The sequence below is a fragment of the Heterodontus francisci genome, chromosome 27 (assembly GCF_036365525.1).
Source record: "Heterodontus francisci isolate sHetFra1 chromosome 27, sHetFra1.hap1, whole genome shotgun sequence".
Taxonomy (NCBI): domain Eukaryota; kingdom Metazoa; phylum Chordata; class Chondrichthyes; order Heterodontiformes; family Heterodontidae; genus Heterodontus; species Heterodontus francisci.
The window spans coordinates 58,081,899-58,107,493 of NC_090397.1; the positions used below are offsets into that span (position 1 = coordinate 58,081,899).

General features: G+C 45.7%; 1 protein-coding gene across 1 annotated transcript in view; it reads right to left on the reverse strand.

Moving 5' to 3' along the window:
- col7a1l (collagen type VII alpha 1-like) overlaps positions 1-25,595 on the reverse strand; it is a 353,167-nt gene that overhangs the window by 214,804 nt on the left and 112,768 nt on the right. Inside the window, exons 48-56 of the mRNA XM_068059665.1 lie at positions 25,322-25,393; positions 22,974-23,009; positions 22,825-22,860; positions 19,594-19,635; positions 16,471-16,551; positions 14,176-14,214; positions 10,778-10,813; positions 8,275-8,310; positions 6,765-6,836 (exon numbers count right to left, since the gene is read on the reverse strand). Of these exons, the coding sequence (XP_067915766.1) occupies positions 6,765-6,836; positions 8,275-8,310; positions 10,778-10,813; positions 14,176-14,214; positions 16,471-16,551; positions 19,594-19,635; positions 22,825-22,860; positions 22,974-23,009; positions 25,322-25,393 (450 nt within the window). The remainder of the gene's footprint in view (positions 1-6,764; positions 6,837-8,274; positions 8,311-10,777; positions 10,814-14,175; positions 14,215-16,470; positions 16,552-19,593; positions 19,636-22,824; positions 22,861-22,973; positions 23,010-25,321; positions 25,394-25,595) is intronic.

The following is a 25,595-nucleotide window of genomic DNA, read 5'->3' on the forward strand; positions in this document are numbered from 1 at the left end:
TTGAGGAAAAAGGGCACAGGCATAGCTCTGGAGGGATACAAGATGGCCAGGAAGGATCTGAAGAAAGGGATTAGGAGAGCTAAGAGAGGGCATGAAAAATGCTTGGCGGGTAGGATAAAAGAAAACCCCAAGGCCTTTTACGCGTATGTCAGAAATATGAGGATGACTAGGGGGACCATAGGTCCGGTCAAGGACAATAGCGGGAGACTGTGTGTTGAGCCGGAAGAGATAAGTGAGGTTTTGAATGAGTACTTCTCTTCGGTATTTACGAATGAGAAGGGGTGTATTACTGAAGAGGACGGTGTGAAACAGACTGGTAAGCTCGAGGAAGTGCTCGTTAGGAGGGAAGATGTGTTGGGGTTTTTGAATAACTTGAAGATAGACAAGTCTCCCGGGCCTGACGGGGTATATCCAAGGATGTTATGGGAAGCAAGGGATGAAATTGCAGAGCCGCTGGCAATGATCTTTTCATCTTCTCTGCTGACGGGGGTGGTACCAGGTGATTGGAGGGTGGCAAATGTTGTGCCCCTGTTCAAGAAAGGGAATAGGAACAACCCTGGGAATTACAGGCCAGTTAGTCTTACTTCGGTGGTAAGCAAGTTGATGGAAAAGGTGCTGAGGGATAGGATTTCTGAGCATCTGGAAAGACACTGCTTGATTCGGGACAGTCAGCACGGTTTTGTGAGGGGTAGGTCTTGCCTCACAAGCCTGATTGAATTCTTTGAGCAGGTGACCAAGCAAGTGGATGAGGGTAAACCAGTGGATGTGGTGTACATGGATTTTAGTAAGGCATTTGATAAGGTCCCCCATGGTAGACTTATGGAGAAAGTCAGGAGGCATGGGATAGTGGGGAATGTGGCCAGTTGGATTAAGAATTGGCTAACTGATAGAAGGCAGAGAGTGGTCTTAGATGGTAAATACTCAGCCTGGAGCCCAGTTACCAGTGGCGTGCCGCAGGGATCAGTTCTGGGTCCTCTCCTGTTTGTGATTTTTATTAACGACTTGGATGAGGAAGTCGAAGGGTGGGTCAGTAAATTTGCAGATGATACAAAGGTTGGTGGAGTTGTGGATACCGAGGAGGGCTATTGTCGTCTGCAAAGGGACTTGGATAGGTTGCAGTGCTGGGCTGAAAAGTGGCAGATGGAGTTTAACCCTGAAAAGTGTGAGGTCGTCCATTTTGGAAGGACAAACATGAATGCAAAATACTGGGTTAACGGTAGGGTTCTTGGGCATGTGGAGGAGCAGAGAGACCTTGGGGTCTATGTGCATAGATCATTGAAAGTTGCAACTCAAGTGGATAGGGCTGTGAAGAAGGCATATGGGGTGTTAGCGTTCATTAGCAGAGGGATTGAATTTAAGAGCCGTGAGGTGATGATGCAGCTGTACAGGACCTTGGTAAGGCCTCATTTGGAGTACTGTGTGCAGTTCTGGTCGCCTCATTTTAGGAAGGATGTGGAAGCCTTGGAGAGGGTGCAGAGGAGATTTACCAGGATGTTGCCTGGAATGGAGAATAAGTCTTACGAGGAAAGGCTGAACATTCTAGGCCTCTTCTCATTAGAAAGGAGAAGGATGAGGGGTGACATGATAGAGGTTTATAAGATGATCAGGGGAATAGATAGGGTAGACAGTCAGAAACTTTTTCCCCGGGTGGAGCAAAGCGTTACAAGGGGTCATAAATTTAAGGTGAAGGGTGGGAGATATAAGGGGGATGTCAGGGGAAGGTTCTTTACCCAGAGAGTGGTCGAGGCATGGAATGCCTTGCCCGGGGAAGTTGTTGAGTCAGAAACTTTAGGGACTTTCAAAAGGCTTTTAGATAGGTATATGGATAAAGGAGAATGATGGGGTATAGATTAAATTGTCCTTGACAGAGGACAAAGGATCGGCACAACATTGTGGGCCGAAGGGCCTGTTCTGTGCTGTATGTTCTATGTTCTATGTTCTATGTTCAAAAAATTCAGTCAACTTCGTCAGGCATGACCTACCCTTTACAAATCCATGCTGGCTTTCTCTGATCAGCTGAAAATTTTCAAGTTTTTCAGTCACTTAATTATAGACACTAGTAATTTTCCGACAACAGATTTTAGGCTAACTGGTTTATAATTCCCTGGTTTCCCACTCTCTTTCTGAAATCGCGGAGTGACATACGCAACTTTCCAACCTAAGGGAACAGTTCCCAAATGGAGAGAACTTTGAAAGTTTATAGTTAGGGCATCTGCAATGTCCTCACCGAATTCCTTTAAAACCCTGGAATGAAACCATCTAGTCCTGGGAATTTGTCGCTCTTTAGTACCATTATTTTCTTCATTACGTTAATTTTGGTGAGTCCCTGGCCGTAATTTAATGTTGAGGTAGTGGCCCCTCCCACAAGCTGAAAGGTTAGAGGCGTGCCTGCCTCCACCTGGAAGACACAATGCTATTTTGCATGGCTCAGGCCTTTAATTGGCTTCAGTTGGGACTTCCGCCCCTCTGGGGTAGGAAGCCCCGCCTCCAAGTGCAGCCAGCCAGTCATAGGGACGACAGCTCTTCAGACCCAGCAGCGCCACCAGAAGCAGCAGCCATTGCTGGGACTGCATCCAGCGAGAGCAGCCACTATGGACGTCGCCCTCAGTACAGGTAAGTGGGGTCAGGGCTGGCTGGGGACAAATCGGTTAGGCCCCAGCGAAGGGGTGGGGGGTGAGTCAGAGAGTAGGGCGGGAGGTAGAATTGGGGGGGGGGGGGGGGGGGGGGGCGGCCCATGCGCTGGGGGGCCCTTGGTGGGGCACAGGGTACCCGATCAGGAGGGCCCCCACCCAAGCCTCAGCTCACAAGGAGGTCGCCAGGTATTACTGGGTGGCCACCTCCCCTGTTACTGGTAAAATAGCAATGGGGCAGTAGGCAATGGGCATGGCACCCACCCCACCCTTCACACCATTTTACGCCCCCCTCTGCCTCCCAATTCACTCCTGGGGGGGGGGGGGGCATAAAATTCTGGCCTCTGTCCTTGTTTCAATATCAATTCCTTTGGGATGTCCTGAATAATAACCTCTTCCTCTACTGCAAATACTGATGCCAAGTAATTATTCAACATGTCTGCCATTTCCTTATTTTCACTGACAATATCACCATTTTCTGTTTAAAAGGGGCTACATTGCGGCCGACCACCTTCTTTTCCCTAATATAATTGTAAAATGTTTTAGTGTTGATTTTGATCTCCCTTGCCAAGTTTCTTTTCATATTTCCATTTTCTGGTTCTTATTATCTGTTTTGTCAACTTTTGTTATTCTTTCTCTCGCCATTTTATTTCCATTTTCCCAGCTCACTATCACCTGTTTTATATCAGCTCTTAAAGTCAAGATCAACTCCATTGTGTCTATAATGGGAGGAGGTAAGGGAAGTAGATGAAAATGAAGGAGTTGTGAAAGTAAAAGGCGGGGGGGGTGGGGGAATGGGTGGGGGTGTCAACATGCTGTTCCTCAGGGTGGCTGAAGGCACAGCTTCACTTATTCTGCTCATCAGCGGGCCAACAAAAAGAACTCTAAAACAAATTTATTTCTGCAGTGCTTCGTAGCCAGTGTGCCAGCAAGTGATCTTGTTACCTAGAGTCATAGAGTCATTTACGGTATAGAAGGAAGCCAAACAGACCATCGAGTCCATGCCGGCTCTCCGCAGAGCAATCCAGTCAGTCCCAGTCCCCCACTTGATCCCCGTAGCCCTGCAAGTTTATTGCCTTAGAGTGCCCATCCAATTTCCTTTTGAAATCATTGATTGTCTCCGCTTCCACCACTCTCATGGGCAGCGAATTCCAGGTCATTACCACTCGCTGCATAAACATTCTTCCTAACGTTCTTCTGCATCTCTTGCCCGAAACCTTCAATCTGTGTCCCCTAGTCCTTGTACCAGCAGTTAATGGGACGTTTTTCCTTGTCGAACCTATCTAAACTGTCATAATCTTCTGCATCTCTATCGAATCTCCCCTCAATCTCCTTTGCTTCAGGGAGAACAATCCCAGCTTTTCCAATCTAACCTTGTAACTAAAATCTCCCATCCCTGGAACCATTCTGGTAACTCTCCTCTGCACCCTCTCAAGGACCTTCACTTCCTTCCTAAAGTGTGGTGACCAGAACTGGACACAATACCTGAGTTAGGGCCTAACCAGAGCTTTATAAATGTTCAGTATAACTTCGCTGCTTTTGTACTCTATGCCTCTATTTATGAAACACAAGATCCTATGTGCTTTGCTAACCACTCTCCCAATATGTCCTACCTCCTTCAAAGCTCGATGCACATGCACCCTCAGATCCCTCTGTTCCTACACACTCTTTAGAACTGTACCATTAAGTGACAGGAAGCAAAAAGTAGTGGTTAATGGATGATTTTCAGGCAGGAGGAAGGTTTGTAGTGGAGTTCCCCAGGGATCAGTGTTGGGACCCTTGCTTTTCCTAATAGATATTAATGACCTAGACCTTGGTGTACAGGGCACAATTTCAAAGTTTGCAGATGATACGAAACTTGGAAGCATTGTGAACTGGGAGGATGATAGTGTAGAACTTCAAAAGGACATAGACAAGTTGGTGGAATGGGCAGATGAAGTGCAATGCAGAGAAATGTTAAGTGATTCATTTTGGTTGGAAAAACATGGAGAGACAATATAGAATAAAGGGTACAATTCTAAAGGGGGTGCAGGAGCAGAGGGACCTGTATATGTGCATAAGTCATTGAAGGTGGCAGGACAGGTTGAGAGAGCAGTTAATAAATCAAACATACAGTATCCTGGGCTAAGTCAATAGTGACATAAAGTACAAGAGCAAGGAAGTTATGTTGAACTTGTATAAGACAATAGTTCGGCCTCAGCTGGAGTATTGTGTCCAATTCTGGGCGCCGCACTTGAGGAAAGACGTGAGGATATTGAAGTGAGTACAAAAAAGATTCACGAGAATGGTTCCAGGGATGAGGAATTTCAGTTATGAAGATAGATTGGAAAAATTAGGACTGTTTTCCTTGGAGAAGAGAAGGCTGAGAGGTGATTTGATCGAGGTATTCAAAATCATGAGGGGTCTGGACAGAGTAGATAGAGAGAAACTGTTCCCACTCGTGAAAGAATCGAGAATGGGAGGAGACAGATTTAAAGTATTTGGTAAGACAAGCAAAAGTGACATGAGGAAAAATATTTTCATGCAGCGTGTGGTTAAGGTCTGGAATGCGCTGCCTGAGAACATGCTGGAGGCAGGTTCAATTGAAGCATTCAAAGGGGAATTAGACAATTATACGAGAAGGAAGAATGTGTAGGGTTACAGGGAGAAGGCAGGGGAATGGAACTGAGGGAGTTGCTCTTTCAGAGAGCTGGTGCGGACATGATGAGCCGAATGGCCTCCTGCACTGCAACAATTCTGTGATTCTGTGATATATTGCCTCACCCTATCTCTTCTGCCAAAATGCATCATCTTACACTTGTCTGTATTAAGTTTCATCTGCCACTTGTCTGCCCATTCTGCTAGTCTACCTGTATCCTGTAACAGGCATTTCATATCATCCTCACTGTTTGCAACTCCTCCAAGTTTAGTATCATCAGCAAATTTTGAAATTTAACTCTGTATTCCAAAATCCAAGTCATTTATATATTGCAAAAAAAAGCAGTGGTCCTATCCCTGACCCTTGGGGAGCATCACTGTCTACCATCCTCCAGTCTGAACAAAAACAATTGCCATGACTCATTGTTTTCTGTCCTTGAGCCAATGTTTTTTCATCAAATTGGCCATTTTGTCCTCAGGTTTTTATAGATATGTTTTGGTGAGGAAAAATGATTTATTTGAGATACACGTCTTGGTAATGGAGAGAGGGGCATTTGGAAACTGGACTATTTTGTATCATTGACCTGTTTATTGAACACGTGCTGTTGACCAGGGCGGCCCATCGGCTGGTCATCCATGATCGGAAATCTTGCTCAAATTATCCAACCGCAATGCTAGATTGCAGGCAATGTGCCTGCGATTTCCCACTCGGCATGGCCACTGGGTGTGGCTCATTGCCAACATTGCGAACTCAGAAAACCAGCCCTCACTTTGAATGTTTTTGTGCCGTGCAACAGAATTTGGATATTCTGTTTTCACAACACAAATGCCATACTGTGTTCAGTGTGCTTTGATTAGCATACGTTGCTGGTTCTTTTCGGAGTACAGTGTCAGGGGAGAACATAAGGAAAAAGAAAAATCTCAGGACATCCCAAAGTGCTACTTTTTGGAATGTAGTCACTGTTGTAATATAGAAATTGCAGCAGCCAATTTGCACACAGTGATGACCAGATAATCCTTTCCTTCGTGCTGTTGGTTAAAAGGTCAATATTGGACAGGACACCACTGCTCTTTTTTGAATTAGTGCCATGGAATCTTTTATGTCCAACTGAGAGGGCCGACGGGGCTTTGGTTTAACGTCTCTCCCAAACGATGGCAGTGCAGCACTCCCTCAATGCTGATTTGCAGCATCAGCCTAGATTCTGTGCTCAAATCTCCTTCCAGAACCAAACTGACACAGACTCAAATGGGTAAGACCATGGTCTGGAGTATGCAAAGATCTCAGGTCGAACCAGGTCCACAGATCCTATGTGAAAATGAATAGGGACGGGAACGCTGGGATTTACAAAATCATTCATCAAACATATAAAAAATAAATAATGATCATTCTTAAAACGTTTTACAAGGTAACGGCAGCTACTCCATGAGGAATGGCTGGAGCCCAACAAGTGATATGAAGTAAAGCAGGATGTGGTGAATCTAAAGCAATGTACTCACAGGAATGCCCGGAACACCAGGGAGTCCTGGATGCCCAACAGCTCCGGGGTAACCCTTCTGTCCAGTTAAGACCTGGAAATAACATTAAAACATGCATGAACTCCTGAAAGGTAACATCGTCCCTTCCCATACCCAAATCAAACAACATTCTTATGGTGTAATACACACTGTAATCTCTTTCATAAGGAATTGAACCACTACAAGCTATTTTGCCTTTTCCAGAACAGTAGATCCAGAGAGCGTAGCCTACACTTGAAAGGGAGGAGGGGGATAAACTCAAAACTAATGTGTGGAAACAGTATGTCAGTGAGCGAGTGGCCAATCCATGAAACGAGCTCCTGAGTATTGATCCATTCAAATGTAAATTAGACATTCTTTCAGAAAATAACATTTTGGGATGCAGCATATGAGTAATCTGCGACAAGACACGTGATCAGTGTAGCATGCTGGAGAGGTACATGTGACTTTGGTCCTACGGTTCTCAAAGTTTTCCACCATTGGCCCTTTCCTTGCCTTGTGTCTTGATTCGTTGTAGATTAATTGATAAGAGATTGATTACTATGATCAGTCAACATCTCCATTATTGTTGTATCATTCCACCAGGATGTTAGAAGGTGAACTAAATAGACTTTGGTCTTTTTTTGTCTATCAATCCCTATGTGCCTATAAACAGGCAGCAACAGATAATTGAATGGAATTGACTGCATTGTATCTGTTGTTTTTTTTTCTGCTGTGGTATGAACCATAAATATATATTTTGGGGGGTAATTCCAGAATCCCATGCTCCCGATAGGCAGCAAGTTAGAACTGTAGCTTCACTGATGGCATCCTGATTTGCAGACTTTGCTGGGAAAGCACCTCTTTCGAGACATGCTCTTAACTGAGAGGTTGTACAGTGTGCAACTTTAGAGTGTGTTATTGCGAGAAACCTACAATGAGGAAGTTTTGCAATCTCCATGGTGAAAAATCCATACTCTCAGAATTGATGGAATGGGTTGCAGCTGAAAAAAGATCATGTGGATAACTAAAACTGAGAAGATGCAGTTGTGTTTCGGAAGATCTGACATATAAATGACAGACAGTTTCAGGCAGCTGGAGGCATTGGCAAAGGAATCTTTCAACATTTATAGCCAATCGGGATACAATGATTGATTGGCAGAACCTGAGCTAACTTGGGCCCATCAACCTTGAAACAAGATCTAATTTTGGTGGAAAACCTACCATTCCACCAATGTGTTTATTGAGAGTGGGATTCAGAATTCTGGGGATACAGATATATGCTTCGCCCTGAAGTGAAAATCAGAACCTCTTGAATAATTTCTTTTTCTTAACCAAACAATGTGTACCAAGTTGACTGAAGCCAGACTGTGACCTGGTCTCCTCGTACCAAATCAGTTGGATGTAAACTGACTTTCTGCCCATGCTCATAATTCCAACATTCAATACAAAGACCCCTTCCCCTCTTCAGTATCACACTGAAGGTGTTACAGGAACTTTTGCAGGAACTTACATTCTGACCAGCTTCACCTTTCCTTCCTGGCTCACCCTAATTGCACAATAAAAAGGAAATAAAAAGATATTAAAAGTATAGAAACACAGAATATTTCAGAAATTGATTAACACTAGCATCCTTGTGGCTAAATGTCAACCATTTACCTTGTGCCAAGCACTTCTCTTCCTCTCAACAACTCTTCACTCTCGAGAATGCTTAAGTCTGTTCTATACGCCATTCCTGGGAGACTCTTGTAATCCCTCTCTGACACTTCTAGGCAGGGTATAAGGAAAAACCTACTGGTCTGAGTCCAAAGGTTGTATGTTCAAGACCCACTCCAGGGATTTGAGCACATATTCTAGTTTGGTACTTCAGTGCAGTACTGAGGGATTGCTGCATCATCAGGAATGCTGTCTTTCAGATAAGATGTCAAACCAAGCCCCGTCTGCCCTCTCACATGGACGTACAAGATCTGATGGCACTATTTGAAAAGGAGCAGGGGACTTCTCCAAGTGCCCTGATCAATACTTATCCCTCAATCAATGCTATGTAATCCATGCTGTTTGGGATATTGCTGCTGACAAATTTGCTGCCACATTTCCTACATTACAACAGTGACTACACATTGCAAGTACTTCATTAGCTCAAAAGCTTTGGAATGTCCTGAGCTTGTGAAAGGTGCTGTACAAATGCAATTTCTTCTTCTTTCAAGCGGAACGTATTTACACGATCATTTAACTTCTGTCAATTATACAATAGTTAAAAATAAAGATCCTTCCCCTGCAAAACACTCCTCTGCATATTCCCACTTGTCGGATCCCATGTCTTAATGTTCTTCATTTCACTGAAATCCGGATGTTTTCACTACGGATTCTGGTGGAATGAAGGGCATCAGAAAGCACGGATTGGAGACCTAGCTTTTTCTTCACCTTTGAAAAGATGTTTTGTGTATAATCACCTCAACACTTTTGTACTTTTCTTCCCTTTCCAATTGCCATTGTTTCCCACAGTGCCTTTAGCCCAGGTTGGAGCACTGGGGCCAATCACACAAGGAGACGTTCTCCGAGTTTGTACGGACATTATGGAGCGTTACCGACAGAGAGAGAGACTGCAAGAGTGCTATACACAGTTTTAAGATCGACCGAAGGAAAATTGCAAAGTGCGTCCGATTTCTCAATGTGCATGGCCGTTGGCAAGGCACCAAGCCATATAGGAAAATTGGCCCCATACTCATGAGTAGCTGAGCTACAGGGAGTAGGAAGGTGCATGTCCCATCCCTGCCCTTTGTTGAATTAGTTGAACTAGGATAGCACATGAGGAGCCAACAGTTGCCCTCAGTGCCCTGATGTTGAGAGGAAGATCATGTGGAGTTCTTTCTCTCAGGCACTATCTAGCAACCCTAGCCTGAACCACTTGTGTGTTAAGATCAAGTGAGAACTATAAAGTGGGGATGGGGGAGGCTCAGGCATGACAGCACCACTCCTGCCCATCCTCACCCCACAACAAGTAAAATAACCCACTAGCCTCAGTGCCAAGGATCAGGCATCAATAATGGCCAATTGGGAGAGCACCAGACAAGCACCCATGAAGAGGCTAAAGAAGCTAGAATTGTTCTCCTTAGAGCAGAGAAGGTTAACAAGGAGATTTAATAGAGGAAATCAAAATTATGAGGGGTTTATTATAGATAGCGAGAAACTGTTTCTACTAGCAGGAGGGTTGGTAACCAAAGGACACAAATTTAGATTAGATTATGATTAGATTAGAGATACAGCACTGAAACAGGCCCTTCGGCCCACCGAGTCTGTGCCGACCATCAACCACCCATTTATACTAATCCTACACTAATCCCATATTCCTACCAAACATCCCCACCTGTCCCTATATTTCCCTACCACCTACCTATACTAGTGACAATTTATAATGGCCAATTTACCTACCAACCTGCAAGTCTTTTGGCTTGTGGGAGGAAACCGGAGCACCCGGAGAAAACCCACGCAGACACAGGGAGAACTTGCAAACTCCACACAGGCAGTACCCAGAATCGAACCCGGGTCCCTGGAGCTGTGAGGCTGCGGTGCTAACCACTGCGCCACTGTGCCACCCTATTTAAGATAATGGACAAGAGAACCCCCGGGAAGATGAGGAGATTTTTTTAGAGCAGCAAGTTGTTATGATGTGGAATCCACTCCTGAAAGGGTGTTGGTAGGAAATTTAGTGATAACTTTGAACAGAGAATTGGATGAATACTTGAAAAGAAAAACAGTTTCAGGGCTATGGGGAAAGAACAGAGGAATGGGATTAATTGGATGGCTCTATCAAAGAGCTGACACAGGTATGGTGGGCTAAATGGCCTCCTTCTACGAGGTATAATTCTGTGTAGCCCAGCAAGGTATCAGGAGAGGAGGGTAAGGTCTCACACTGGTGAGAATTTGAGTGGAGATTTAGTGGACTGGATAGTACGGACATGAATCTGTGGATAAAAGGCACCTTTTTCATACATTGGCTAAGACTTGGAACTTACCTTCTCGCCCTTCATCCTTCCTTCCTTTCGATCATGCTGGAAAATAAATAAATTCAGGTCAGACCAAGTTTCAGTAAATCAGCACTCAACAAATTTTCTCTCAAATCTCTGTATTTCTTTATTTATTTTACCAACTCTTTTGGATGTATTTTATATCATTTTCTCCTTTTCTAAATTATCATTTACCTTGGTCACACCTGACTGCCCACTTCTGGTTGGTGAATGGAAACAATTATGCATAAAGTTGGATAAGACTCAGACCAGTTAGAAGTTCCCCTCCAGCCTTTCTCTCTCTCCACTCTGTGTTTCTTGGCCCTTGCTTTACAGAGACTATGAGGAGCTGAGAATCCCCGAACTTTACAGTTATTAAAATGTTTCTGTTTCCTTAAGGCCTTATATAGTTTCACCAAAAGTATCTCAACTTCAGCAAAACCCCTCATCTTTACAGCCTGCTATCACATGGCAGGTTTATTCAGCAATCATGGTTCTGTGAAAGAGATCCACCTATTTATGTCACACACATAAACTTCCAGGACTTTCAATCTTGTGCAGAGTCCCTCAGGTGTAATGTCATGCAGGTCTCTACATGACCATATACAATACAATCCATTTCTAAACTGAAGCAAAAGCTCCCATTCTGAGAAACAAGGCAAAGTTGTGGTGTATGTGTGTGTGTGTGTGTGTTGGCTAGCTTGTGTGGCTGTGTTACATTTATGTGTGTGTTGGTGTGCATGTGTTTGTTGGTCTGTACATGTGTGCCAGTGTATGCGTTTGTGTGTTGGAGTGCATGTGTGTTGGTGTGTGAACATGCATGTACACATATTCTCATCAAAGAATCTGGCTAAGTGGTGTGCAAAGATCTCTTGATGGTCCATTGGGTTTTGTGGACTGTCTGATGTGATAATCTTTCATAGCTGCCTATTTGGTCCAACCATTGGTTGACATCTTCAGCAGAGCAGCAGCTGCTTATCGTTCCACCTACAATGCTTTCAAACCTATCATTCACCATAGCCACATCACTGAGCCATACAGAACTGAGAGTTGCAGGTTTGATCCCCGCTCAATGCTGAGTCAGTTGGGCCATCAATGGCAACACCATCATTGGGCTTAGCATTCTCATAATAGGAGCTGGGGTGGACTGGCTCTCCTGAAAGAGCATGGGATTCTCCAGGATGCTCAGGCAAAGAGAAGATGTTGATAGGACAGAGCTATGGAATTGTTCGTGGGAGCACTCAGCAAGTCTCCTGATTGCTCATGTGGCCACTTTGCTCCTGCTAAGGAAGGGTAAAAATTGATTCAAGGTTTTCATTCTCGATCACTATCCAATAACACCTGTTTGAAAGGTACTTGTTCACACTGGCTAAATGAAGGGTAAATCCATATACGATGCCTCCCTCCCCCCAACTCCACCATGCTTGAATAGCCTGCTATTGTCACTAGCTAAACTCTCGTATGAAGACCTACCAGGGTCCATGGAACCATACCCTGCTCCCAAAAGAGGGAAGGGAAGGAGAGTGAGAGAAAATCAGGATAAACGGTGGTTAGCCTTTCTCCATCAGATTGGCTCTTTACACTTACACAAACTTCTGAACCCTTTTTTAATTGAGTCAAGGGTCACAGTGCAGGACACCAAGGTTGAACAAAGTAAGAGTGAAAATGCAGTAAATCAGTAAGTTGCATTTATGTGACAACAAGCTTGGGTTTGAAGGAAGATGGGGAGATAAGGAATTACGATTAATGGCTTCATTGAGTCTTCACTGCAACACAGTGATGATGGAGGGAGAGGGAAGAGATTGGAAAATCTTGCAGTTTAGAGGTAACAGAAGCAGAATGCTCAGACAACAGCCTTGGTATTATCCATAAAAATTAATATATAGTAAAAGGAAAACATTGATCCAAACAATGGGACAAAAAAAAAATTAAGAGGGCTGGTTGACACTCAAAAGTGTCTAGGAAGAATATTAACAATCACTGTGTCAGCACCTGGAAAAGACTTATGAAGAACCTAAATCATAGCCTTGAATGACTAAGCCAAGCAAAATGGTCCCGAATTCAGCAACAGGTAAAGCAAATTCCTAGTTAAAGGCAGTTCCTGTTTGCCATTGACTAAAATTGGGTTCACAGATGTTGCCCAGAAATGTGCATCAGTGGAGAAACAGCAGCAAGAACAGTAGATAGAGGTGTGATTTCACAATCACACACTTCCAGCTCCTCGAGGGAATGATTCTCAAGGGATCACAGTCGTGCAGGTCAAGATCCATGTCGAGTGAAATCAACTCCTCACCGGGAGCACTGGATTGCAGAATCACTCCTGTTGGCTAATACCAGAAGTTGGTAAACATGGAAAATGCTGGAAACACTCAGCAGGTCTCATAGCATCGGCGGAGAAAGAAACTGAATTCTGAAGAAAGGTCATTGACCTGAAACATTTAATCCTGTTTCTCTCTCCACAGATGGGGCTGGATTTAATGGGTCCCCAAGAGACAGGCCAGGAGGTGGAGGGGCTCATAGAATTGTGACGAGAGGTTGGGGGAGGGGCAGCAGAAGGCCCATCGCCTTCCCCGTCGCACTGCGATAAAGTCAGGGGCGCAATAGGCGGACGATGGCATTCCACCCAGAGGCCAATTGAGGCTCTTAAGAGGCTTATTATCAACCACTGAAGGGCTTCTTCACCCTATCACTGGCATTTAACCAGCGGTGGGGGTAGGAGGGTGGGTGGAATCTGCCATGTGGGAAGGTTGCCCAGTAAAACGAGGCAATCTCCCTGTGGGCGTGGGGAGGGGTCCCTCCTCCATGGGCAAACTGTGGCCCACAGAGGGCCCCCAGTGGAAAACAACCCACCTCCCTGAACCCCCTTCCCCCTGCACTCAACACCCATCCTCCCTCTGCCTATCACTGGGGCCTGCCAGACAGGCCCCAGAAATCCCGCCTCACAGTTTTAGTCCAGGTCTCCAGCGCTCCCAGGCCTGGTGCAGTACTGGCAGAGGCCACTGATCATGGTGGCCGGCAGCTCTGTGAGGAGGGATCCCTGTCCTTAAAGGGACAGGGACCCCGGCGCTGGACAGTTAATTTCCAGGGTGTTGCTATATAGAGCTGGGAGGTCTCCAAATAGCTGAGGCAGATTTCCCGCGGACTTTTCGACTCGGTGCCGGGAACCCTGCCTGTTCCACTAAACCCATCCCATGCTGCCAGACCTGCTGAGTATTTCTAACATTTTCTGTTTTTATTTCAGGTTTCCAGCATTTGCAGTATTTTGCTTTTGTATGAAAGTTGTTAACACACCAAACACTGTTCATGCAGACTGGAAGTTCCAGTAATGCATTTACATTGGGAATGTCCAACTTGAAGAAAATACAAAATTCCATCTTTCAGTAAAGCTAAAGACAGCCTCAACTTACCATTCTGTTACCAGGTGGCCCTGGAGGGCCCGCTGGACCCTAGAACATAAAAAGGTAGTTATTATATATCATAAAAGAAACTAGAAACAAATAATATATATAAATATCACAGCAGATCTAGTAGAACCTGCACTCAAATCAGAGGTGCATTTAAGGGGAAGCTAGATAAGCACAGAGGGAGAAATGAATAGAAAGATGTGCTGATAGGGAGTGATGAAGAGGAGTAGGAAAAGGCTCATGTACAGCATAAATACTAGCACAGGCCAGTTCGGTCAAATGGTCTGATTCTATGCTGTAAACTCTATGTGATGCTATGTAAATTCTTCTGATATCTGTTTGTGAATTCTGTTAAATTTAAAATATTCATATACAGGTTTGTTTTCTGGTAATGATGGAAGGCTCAGTTGCTATATGCCCCTCTTAGTGTGGTACTCAGCCTATACAGACCAGTCCTGGGCCAAAAGGACCAGTGTAAGAGGTTCCATTCCCGTGCCCCCTTACTACAGTTCTTGGACTTTGGGAATTACAAGAACAAAATTGCACATGACACAGGGTTAACACCAGGAAGGGTCTGTGCCGAGTTTTCTGATCTGAGACAATGAGACAGTGTAAGGATTACAGCCAATGTTTGTGTCCCAGGGCTAGAGAGTGATATCCAGGGAAGAGTCTGTGACTAGCCATCCAATATATTGTCACATTTGCTACATCTGCCATATTCCATTGAAAAGGTCCCGTGTTACCCTTTTCCACAGCAGTAACTCTGGTGTACTACAAGTTTTAAGTGTTATGTGACAGTCTGATAACTTGACACTGCAATGGCCACCAGATGATACTGTTGAGCACTCTCTGGGCTGAATTTTATCAGTCCACGAGTGATGGAGCCCATAAAATTACAGGGGAAGGCTGGGGGGCGGGGTTGGGAAGATGGGGGGGATGGGGGGATGGGAAGACGGGAGGGGGTGGAGTGCCTGTCGCCTTCCTGACGCCATTGAATTTTGTCAGGGGCAGGGAAGGCTGAGGACGCCCTTCCTGCCCTGAGGCCAATTGACGCCCTTAAGTGGTATTTTACCAGTGGCTGGTGGGAGCCCCGCCACATGGGGAGGCTATGTAGGCCATCAGGCAGCCTCCCTGCAGGCTGTGGGTGTGGGGCCTTCCTCATGGAGGACCCCTGGCAACAAAGGAGGACCCTGCGACAACACTGCCACCCCGCCCCCCCCACTCTCAACAAACCCCCACACCCCTCACCAGGCCCCCAAACCCTTGCCTGGGCCTGTCTGACTGGCCCAGGTGAGCTGGCCCCACTTACCTGCGCTCCAGGTCTCCATGTTTGCTCCTGGTCATGGCCTACTGCAGGTCCAGCAGTGCTGCTGAGACTGTTGAGCTGATGGCCCTTGATTGACCGGAAGCTCGGAGGCAGGATCCCTGGAGCCAATCAGTTAATTGCCTGAGCACTCTAAAATGCAGCCAGGGGTCACCCAAATGGCCGAGGCAGGGTTTCTCTTACCTTTCTGGACAGTCGTCGGGATCCCCACCACCTGTGTAAAATTCAGCCCTCAGTTTCTCACCATTCAACTCGGCAACAATTTTTGGTAAAGGTAAGTTACTCAAGCAAGTACCAACTTAGCTTTTAAAACCATTGTTTAAAATCTAATCCAGAGGAAAGCAGCGCACAGTATTTTTTTGCAGAGCACAGAGCAATCCTGCTCCTCTTGATCCCGCAAATATGAAATGAAATGAAGTTTTGGGTCCATTTTTTAAGGGCTTACTTTTTCAGACAGGCGAGTTTGCTGGCTACCAATTGTAAGGGTAGGCCACTTCCAGGATGACAGCAGCTGGAGTGCCAGTGTAAACAAGACTTGATCAGCACCCCACCCACCATCTTAAACAAACATTCACTCCCTCCAGCACCAGCACACAGTGGCTGCAGTGTGCATCATCTACAAGGTACACTGCAGCAACTCACCAGAGCTTCTTTAACAGCAGATCCCAGACCCCACAGCCTTCACCACCTAGAAGGACAAGGGCAGGAAATGCACGAGAACGCCTTCGCCTCTAAATTCCCCTCCAAGTGACACACCATCCTGACTTGGACATATATCAGGGTTCTTTCATTGTTGTTGGTTCAAAAAACTTAAACTCCCGTGGTGGATGGAAAGGCTTAAAATTGGGCCCACTTCCCAGCATATAAACTAAGACGTCAGATGGCGTACGAGGGAACAACCATGGCCTGTGGAACCATGCTGAGGTATATGTGAAAAATGTGACTATCCAAGAGTAATTGTGCAATCCACTCACCCTTGGTCCAGGAGGACCAGCAATACCAGGGTCACCTGGTTCTCCCTTAAGACCCCATTCCCCATGATGTCCTTTATCACCCTGCAGCAAAATAAGATAAGGATTAACTTAATTTAAAATGAAGACTGTATTAATAAATAATGTTTATCATATTTGCTCTATTGCTATATATGGGACTGGTTAATCCTGTGACAGGAGTCTCAGTCCAGTGTTTAGCAGGCACTGGGCCATGGCACTAAACTGCTCCTAATTCAGCCCTAACTACAAATTGGCTGGCGAGGGAAATGGAAGTATGTTACACTGGGGTAGCTGAGGTATTCTTCTGAAGTTGAGCTGAAGCACATTGAGGATGAGCTTTACACTACAGCTAACCAAGTTACACCTGACCTGCTGGTGCTCAATGCTAACACTGGAGGGAGGGGAGGGTAATTTTAACTTTGGACATGGTTGAAAAAATATTGCATTTTTTGTCTGTTATGCTCCTCGTCCTATTTTTCCTTCCATTGGGAATGTGTGTTTAATGGGCGGCAGATTCAATGGGCAGGATTTTCAGGACCTGGAATGGAGGCGGACGGGGCCTGAAAATACCAGTGCCAGCCAGCGTGCTGTTTTCCCGATCCCATTCCCAGCACCGGCCTTCTTTGCTTTGTTAATCCCACTTAAAGCAAACCTCCAGCTGCCCAAACTGGCGGGGGGCAGTTCAACTGCTTTGGAGGCAGGCACCCAGCAGCAGGCCAGGGTCCAGCACTCCAGGCAGGCCTAGAGGCTCCCCTGCCTGCTTGGGTGTGAGTACTGCCAAAGGCAGCCCTGTAGAAGGATTCCCCCCCCCCCCCCAACAGTGGTGGCCTGGCTGCTGTATCAATTTTTTAATTAAACTTTTAAAAAAGTTGGTAAGATGGTGCCTCCATGTTGAAGCACCTTCTCTGTTACCTACCCTCTGCTGCAGCCTCCAGCTCCTCTCAAGCTGACAGGCCACCGATTGGCCCTTTAGCTTCGAGAGCCCACCTGCTGCTCTTAATTAAGCAGAGAACTTGTCTCCATAGAAAATAAAGGGGCACCTCTGTGAAAATCCCAAAGAGTGACTGTTTCCTCGGAGGCAGATTTGGGACCAGAAATAGTCAGGCTCCTGTTTCCCGCCTCGGACACAAAAATCTGGCCCGATATCTATGTTAAAAACACTATACAAATTCAAGTTGTTATTGTTAAAACTACCACTTGGTATGCAATCCTCAGGAATAATATTACCTCAATGAGCACAAGAATCATATAAAAAAATCATGCAGTTCTATTCCCCCTCCCTCCCCCCCTCGTGTGAGTTCAGATTCACAGTCATATCATTGTTCAAAGGCGTGCTTGGACGGCGACTCTGGGCTGGATTGTATAAACTTGCCGCCGATCTCAGCGGCGAGATTCAAAAATGGCAGCCTGCCCATGCGTGCTGCACGCCAAAGAGCCGTCGCGATCTCAAGCACAGTGGCTCATTTAAATAGCCAGGGCGGGCTGGCCCCCCAACCCTGATCACATGGAGGGGGCAGGCTGTCCATCCCCAGCAACAGTATCAGCTGCCTTTACACAGGCGGTGACGCCATTTTTAAATCTTTAAAGATACATGGCATAAAATTAAACGAATACATTTATTTTTCCCCTCTCCCACCCGCCCCCCCCCCATAACAATTACATTAATTATTTGCCCTTTACCCCGCCCCCAAACACTTACCTTTACCATCTGACCTTCCGCCCAAACTGCACAAATTTGAACAAATTTGCACAGTGGCGCAGTGGTTAGCACTGCAGCCTCACAGCTCCAGGGACCCGGGTTCGATTCTGGGTACTGCCTGTGTGGAGTTTGCAAGTTCTCCCTGTGTCTGCGTGGGTTTTCTCCGGGTGCTCCGGTTTCCTCCCACAAGCCAAAAGACTTGCAGGTTGATAGGTAAATTGGCCATTATAAATTGTCACTAGTATAGGTAGGTGGTAGGGAAGTATAGGGACAGGTGGGGATGTTTGGTAGGAATATGGGATTAGTGTAGGATTAGTATAAATGGGTGGTTGATGGTCGGCACAGACTCGGTGGGCCGAAGGGCCTGTTTCAGTGCTGTATCTCTAATCTAATCTAATCTAATCTAATCATAACCCTTCCCACCATCCCCTGCACCCATGATGTTAATTTGACCCCGCACCCCACCACCCGCCCACACTGATAAACGTACCTACCCCACCAGTGTTGCACCTCATTTCCCCAGATGGGGATCTGAAGGCGTGGGAGTGCCGGCTGCCACTCTGAAGATCGTGGCAGGTCCGTAAGGTCCCAGGTAAATGCATGTTAATTTATTAATTTTATTCACTTGCATGTGTTAATTCAGGTCTCATTGCCCAGTTGGGCGGGGGGGGCGGGGGGTGGGGGTGCGGTGGTGTGCCGCCACGGTGCCTCACCACCGCAGGAGACTCGGGCAGGGCCCTGCCAGCATCGAGGTCTGTGGTGGGCCTCATCTGGGGCCATCTTCAGGCCCCCCCCCCCCACCAAAACACACAGATCCAGACGTTGAGGGCTCCTTAAAATCCAGCCCTTTATTTATGCAGCTCTTACTGGCCATTCACATAGTTTACAGTGACCTAGCCCCAAGGATTGCTGTATGTGGAGAGGTTCTTGTTCATTTATCGTACCAACTGGGAAACAAATCACTGGATATGCCCCCAGTTGCTACATCCCAGTGTAGAACTGTTGTTGAGAGCAGAGGGATGGAACTAATTGGATAGCTCTATCAGTGACACAAAGGGCTGAATGGTCTCCTTCTATGCTTTGTCATTCTATGATTCTATGTCAATCAGGAAGGTCCAACAAGTGATTCCTGGTCTGCATTGGGTTGGCTGGTCTCAGTCTGGGCCATTGCGAATGACTAATAGTGCCAATCTGAGGCAGAATCTTCAGAAGTGGAAGGAAGGGAAATGAGAGGATTGTTTTCTAAATCAATGGGCAATTCAACTCCCATTCACCACCATGAAGGATATGACACAAACCAGGTGTTTCCAGGACTGAGTGGAAATACCTCCTGACCTTGCTTGGTCACCACAGGACTATTAATAACACAATCAAAAGGTTACATTAAAGGGCTATTTTCCTTTTACCTTTTCACCTTTATTAATAACACTGTTGTTCAGGAAGGTGACCTGAAATGTGAAAGAGAAACTGATGAAATTAACTGCCAATGGACAGAGTGCATTTTAGAACCAAGACTGAAGTATATGCCAAACTACACTGAAAACATACAAGGAGAACAGGGTCAATCTCAGGAGAGAGAAGGTGAGCAGACTGCTTAGCTACAACTGCAACATAGGCTTACACAGAATTTACAGCACAGGAAAAGGCTATTTGGCCCAACACGCCCATGCCATTGTTAATGCTCTACATCAGCTTCTTCTCACCCACCTTCATCAAACCCAATCAATATATCGTGCTATTCCTTTCTCCCTCAGGTGTTTATCCACCTTCCCCTTAAATGCATCTGTGCTATTCACCACAGCTACTTTTTTTTTATTCATTCATGGGATGTGGGAGTCGCTGGCTAGGCCAGCATTTATTGCCCACCCCTAATTTCCCTTGAGAAGATGGTGGTGAGCTGCCTTCTTGAACCACTGTAGTCCATGTGGGGTAGGTATACCCACAGTGCTGTTAGGAAGGGAGGTCCAGGATTTTGACCCAGCGACAGTGAAGGAATGGCAAATATAGTTCCAAGTCAAGATGGTGTGTGACTTGGAGGGGAACCTGCAGGTGGCGGTGATCCCATGCATTTTCTGCCCTTGTCCTTCTAGTTGGTAGAGGACGTGGGTTTGGAAGGTGCTGTCTAAGGAGCCTTGGTGCATTGTTGCAGTGCATCTTGTAGATGGTACACACTGCTGCCACTGTGCGTCGGTGGTGGAGGGAGTGAATGTTTGTGGATGGGATGCCAATCAAGCGGGCTGCTGTGTCCTGGATGGTGTCAAGCTTCTTGAGTGTTGTTGGAGCTGCACCCATCCAGGCAAGTGGAGAGTATTCCATCACACTCCTGACTTGTGCCTTGTAGATGGTGGACAGGCGTTGGGGAGTCATGAGGTGAGTTACTCACCGCAGGATTCCTAGCCTCTGACCTGCTCTTGTAGCCACGGTATTTATGTGGCTATTCCAGTTCAGTTTCTGGTCAATGGTAGCCCATAGGATGTTGATAGTGGGGGATTCAGTGATGGTAATGCCGTTGAATATCCAGGGGAGATGGTCAGATTCTCTCTTGCTTGAGATGGTCACTGCCTGGCCCTTGTGTGGCGTGAATGCTACTGGTCACTTATCAGCCCAAGCCTGGATATTGTCCAGGTCTTGCTGCATTTCTACACGGACTGCTTCAGTATCTGAGGAGTTGCGAATGGTGCTGAATATTGTGCAATCATCAGCGAACATCCCCACTTCTGACCTTATGGTTGAAGGAAGGTCATTGATGAAGCAGCTGAAGATGGTTGGGCCTAGGACACTACCCTGAAGAACTCCTGCAGTGATGTCCTGGAGCTAAGATGATTGACCTCCAACAAGCACAGCCATCTTCCTTTGCACTAGGTATGACTCCAACCAGCGAAGAGTTTTCCCCCTGATTCCCATTGACCTCAGTTTTGCTAGGGCTCCTTGATGCCATACTTGGTCTAATGCTGCCTTGATGTCAAGGGCAGTCACTCTCACCTCATGTCTTGAATTCAGCTCTTTTGTCCATGTTTGAACCAAGGCTCTAATGAGGTCAGGAGCTGAGTGGCCCTGGCGCAACCCAAACTGAGCATCACTGAGCAGGTTATTGCTAAGCAAGTGCTGCTTGATGGCACTGTTGATGACACCTTCCATCACTTTACTGATGATTGAGAGTAGGCTGATGGGGCGGTAATTGGCCGGGTTGGATTTGTCCTGCTTTTTGTGTACAGGACATACCTGGGCAATTTTCCACATTGCAGGGTAGATGCCAGTGTTGTAGTTGTACTGGAACAGCTTGGCTAGGGGTGTGGCAAGTTCTGGAGCACAGGTCTTCGGTACTATTGCCGGAATATTGTCAGGGCCCATAGCCTTTGCAGTATCCAGTGCCTTCAGTCGTTTCTTGATATCATGGAGAAGTGAGTAGATTTGGCTGAAGTCTGGCATCTGTGATGCTGGGGATTTCAGGAGGAGGCCGAGATGGATCAACAACTCGGCACTTCTGGCTGAAGATTGTTGCAAATGCTTCAGCCTTATCTTTCGCATTGATGTGCTGGGCTCCACCATCACTGAGGATGGGGATATTTGTGGAGCCACCTCTTCCAGTTAGTTGTTTAATTGTCCACCACCTTTCATGGCTGGATGTGGCAGGACTGCAGAGCTTAGATCTGATCCATTGGTTATGGGATCGCTTAGCTCTGTCTATCGCATGCTGCTTACGCAGTTTGGCACGCAGATAGTCCTGTGTTGTAGCTTCACCAGGCTGACACCACATTTTGAGGTCTGCCTGGTGCTGCTCCTGGTATGCCCTCCTGCACTCTTCATTGAACCAGGGTTGGTCTCCTGGCTTGATGGTAATGGTAGAGTGGGGGATATGCCGGGCCATGAGGTTACAGATTGTGGTTGAGTACAATTTTGCTGCTACCAATGGCCCACAGCGCCTCATGGATGCCCAGTTTTGCATTGCTAGATCTGTTTGAAATCTATCCCATTTAGTACGGTGGTCGTGCCACACAACACGATGGAGGGTATCCTCAATGTGAAGTCAGGACTTCGTCTCCACAAGGGCTGTATGATGGTCACTTATACCAATACTATCATGGTAGGCAGCAAGTTCCACATTCTAATCATTCTGGGTAAAGAAGTTTCTCCTGAATTCCTTATTGGAATTACTAGTGACTTATATTGATGATCCTTAGTTTTGGACTCACCACAAGTGGAAACATTTTCTTTACATTTACCATTCCTAATTTTTAAAGACCTCTATCATGTCACCTCTTAGTCTTCTCTTTTCTAGAGAAAAGAGCCCCAGCCTGTTCAGGTTTCCTGATCCTTGCACCCTCTCAGTTCTGTAAATCTGGTCAGTACACTGCCTAGGGAGACGGACTGTGTTAATAAAATTCAAAGAGGAACAGGAAATGTTTGGGAAAGAAAGCAACTGAGGGGTATGAACCCACCCAATGGTCTCTCCCAGTCTCGTTTATCCTTCTAGTTTTGCTGTGCTGGTGACTGTCAGATTGCTGACTGATTATGCATCCACCTACTTAAGGTTAACTAATGAAATAGTCATAGGTCTGTGGTTATGCCTCACAATGTTGTCAACCCCCCAGTATTTACATGTAGATTTATTCATTACATTTTACACCAATACTTACAGTTGATCCAGGTTGCCCGGGCAGTCCTGGCCTCCCCTGCAATGATACAAATTCCATTAAGCGCACAATTAACACACTTATTAAAATTAGTTTTTGTCTATCAAGATTAGACTGGATCCAGAAAGAGGTAGTATTTGTTAAGAACCTACTGTATCGCCTTTCTGTCCCTTTGGACCAATCACTCCCTGAAAAAGAAAGGAATAGTTACTGATCATAATGTGAAATACATTTGCTTCTTTCACTCAATGCTGTCACATGGGGGTGAAAGTTCGGCTGCCCTACTCGCGAGTGCGTATCGGGAGTGCCTATCATTTCATTGCACGCTCCCGAACCCAACATTTTCCATCCATTCAAGTCAATGCTCACAAAATTGCAGAATGGGAGGGCATAATTCTACCAGATGTGCTCCCAATGTTCGCCAAGGAGTGAGGCAGTGGAATTTTTACCCCATTATGTCGAGCAGCTACTTGTCTGGGCATTATTTGTGAACCTCTTAATCTCTTGTGGTAATATTTGGAGTTATTCTTGCTTTTTGAGGAACCAAGGTAAAGAGCCAGAGCATACAAGGTTGAAAGGAGCAAATAAGAGGGAGTTTCCGGGGCCTGATTCGGTGCCCAGAGAGGCCTGAGGCTGGCCTGAAATTGGGCCTCAAGCCTAGCCTCGAATCAACACTGGTTGAATGTATTCTTGGAGGTTGCAGATTTAAATGCCAATCGGAAATTGAAAAGACTCTTCATTATCCTATTGGATGATTCTTGACTGTCAGTCAAACTGCCTTTTCCTCCCATCTCCAATGTTCTTAAAATTATTAAACAGAATTGTTCAAAGAAAATGAAAAAAGTACATAATTTTATTCAATGCCTATATGATTTTTCTCCCGAGCTGTTGGCAGAAGTGTTATGGAGATTAAGCTACAATTCCTGGAGACTCCAGGCCAATCCTGGAGTGTTGGCAACCCTATCTGAACCTCATTTAAACTTTTCCAGATGAGCTGCCATCTGAGCCACCAAAAAAAAATGGGTCCCACCAATTTAGCAATGGGACCAGGACCCGCACAGATTGGCAGCAGGATACCTCATTGCTGAAGTAGTATGCTTTGCGTTCGCTTTCTGACAAGAAATAGCCATAATGCTACCCTGGTAAGTCAGGAATTATGGCTTTTATAAGATTGCATTACAAAGTGTAACAAATTGGGGACAGCTTGGGGACAGGCCATTCAGCCAAACTGCCTGTGTTTACGCCGCACATGAGCCTCCTCCCACACATCTTCATTTAAGCTTATCATCATATCCTCTATTTCTTTCTCCCTCATCTAACCTCTCCTTAAATGCATTTATGCTATTCACTTCAACTACTCTTTGTGATACCAAGTTCCACATTCTAACCACTCTCTGGGTAAAGAATTTTCTCCAGAATTCCATATTGGATTTAATAGAGGCAATCTTGAATTTATGGCCCCTAGTTCTGGTCTCGCCTGCAGAGGGAAGAAAGAGCGAGGGAGACCATGGGTTCCCGACTTTTGGAAAAAATAAGTAGGATACTGTTCTTTAAATACTTGAAAGGTAATTTTAAATAACACTAAAAAACCTCAAGCACCTTAATTCTATTTGCCTTTTCTACCCTTTTCTCTTTCTTCCCATTTTCCATATTCAGTCTTCTTCCCAATTCACTAAAAGCCTACTCCACCAGGAAAGTAGCACTGTCACCGGTGGAGACAGTTCATTGATGGCCAAGATTAGCTTGAAATCTGGCAGGTTCTCACAAAGTTAGGGAAGGCATTCTCAGCAGCCATGGTGCAGCAAATTGGTGACTATGTTTATAAAGAGCGGGTTTATGATTTCACTACACCTGATACATAGAGGAAAGTTTTCTCGTTATGCTTGGTATTTATTTTAAGTGTTCTCAGATTTTTTTTAATTGTGCAAAGAATGGATGACGATTTCCACAGGGTTCTTCCAATCTCCTGCTGGAACTTTTGCGGAGGATCGGTGGAAATCCTGGAGAATCAGTGTAAACAGCTGTTTGTGACTATTCAAGCCATTTCTCCAGGGGTTCCTCTCATCTTTTGCCAGAAAAGCTCCCGCAGAAATTCAAGGGAGGTGAATTTGTGGTCTCTCCATTTTTTTATTCACTCTATTCGAATCCTTTCCCTTTCCCTCTTTGAACTGGGTTTAAATTCAGTCCCAGCAGAGTTTCCTTTATCTGCTGACTTTTAAGGGGTTCTTCAAAACCTCGTCAATCCGTCTACTGGAAAATATCATACTGGTGCATACTGTTCTGAAGCGAAGGTCAAGACACTGTTGGAGGAATTAAGCCTGACCGGAACTCAAGTGATTCCAGGTCAAATGGGTGAACTTAAGTGAACAGAATTTCTGGTAATCAAGTCCAGGCCCACCTAGTTGGAAAGCAAGCACTCTTCAATATGTGAAGCAATGGGCTACCTTCACAGCACTATTACTCTTCCTTTGATCAGAAAGGAATGCTCTTTGGCACCTACCATCTCTCCAGGGTTTCCGGAATCTCCTTTGTGTCCCTTCTCTCCAGGCCGGCCTGGCAGGCCTAAAGGTCCCTACAAAATATTCAAAGAATATGTAAAAATAAAGAATTTACAGGCATTGCTAGTTTTATTTTTATGTATACTCTACTCTCCATTTATATTTTCCCCACTGCTTCGATCCATCCTAGGTTCCTGCTGACACCTCCTCAGAGGTTTCCTCTATCACCCACTCATGGCCAGCAGTCAGGAGTGCGTGAAAAGTGATCACCCCTGC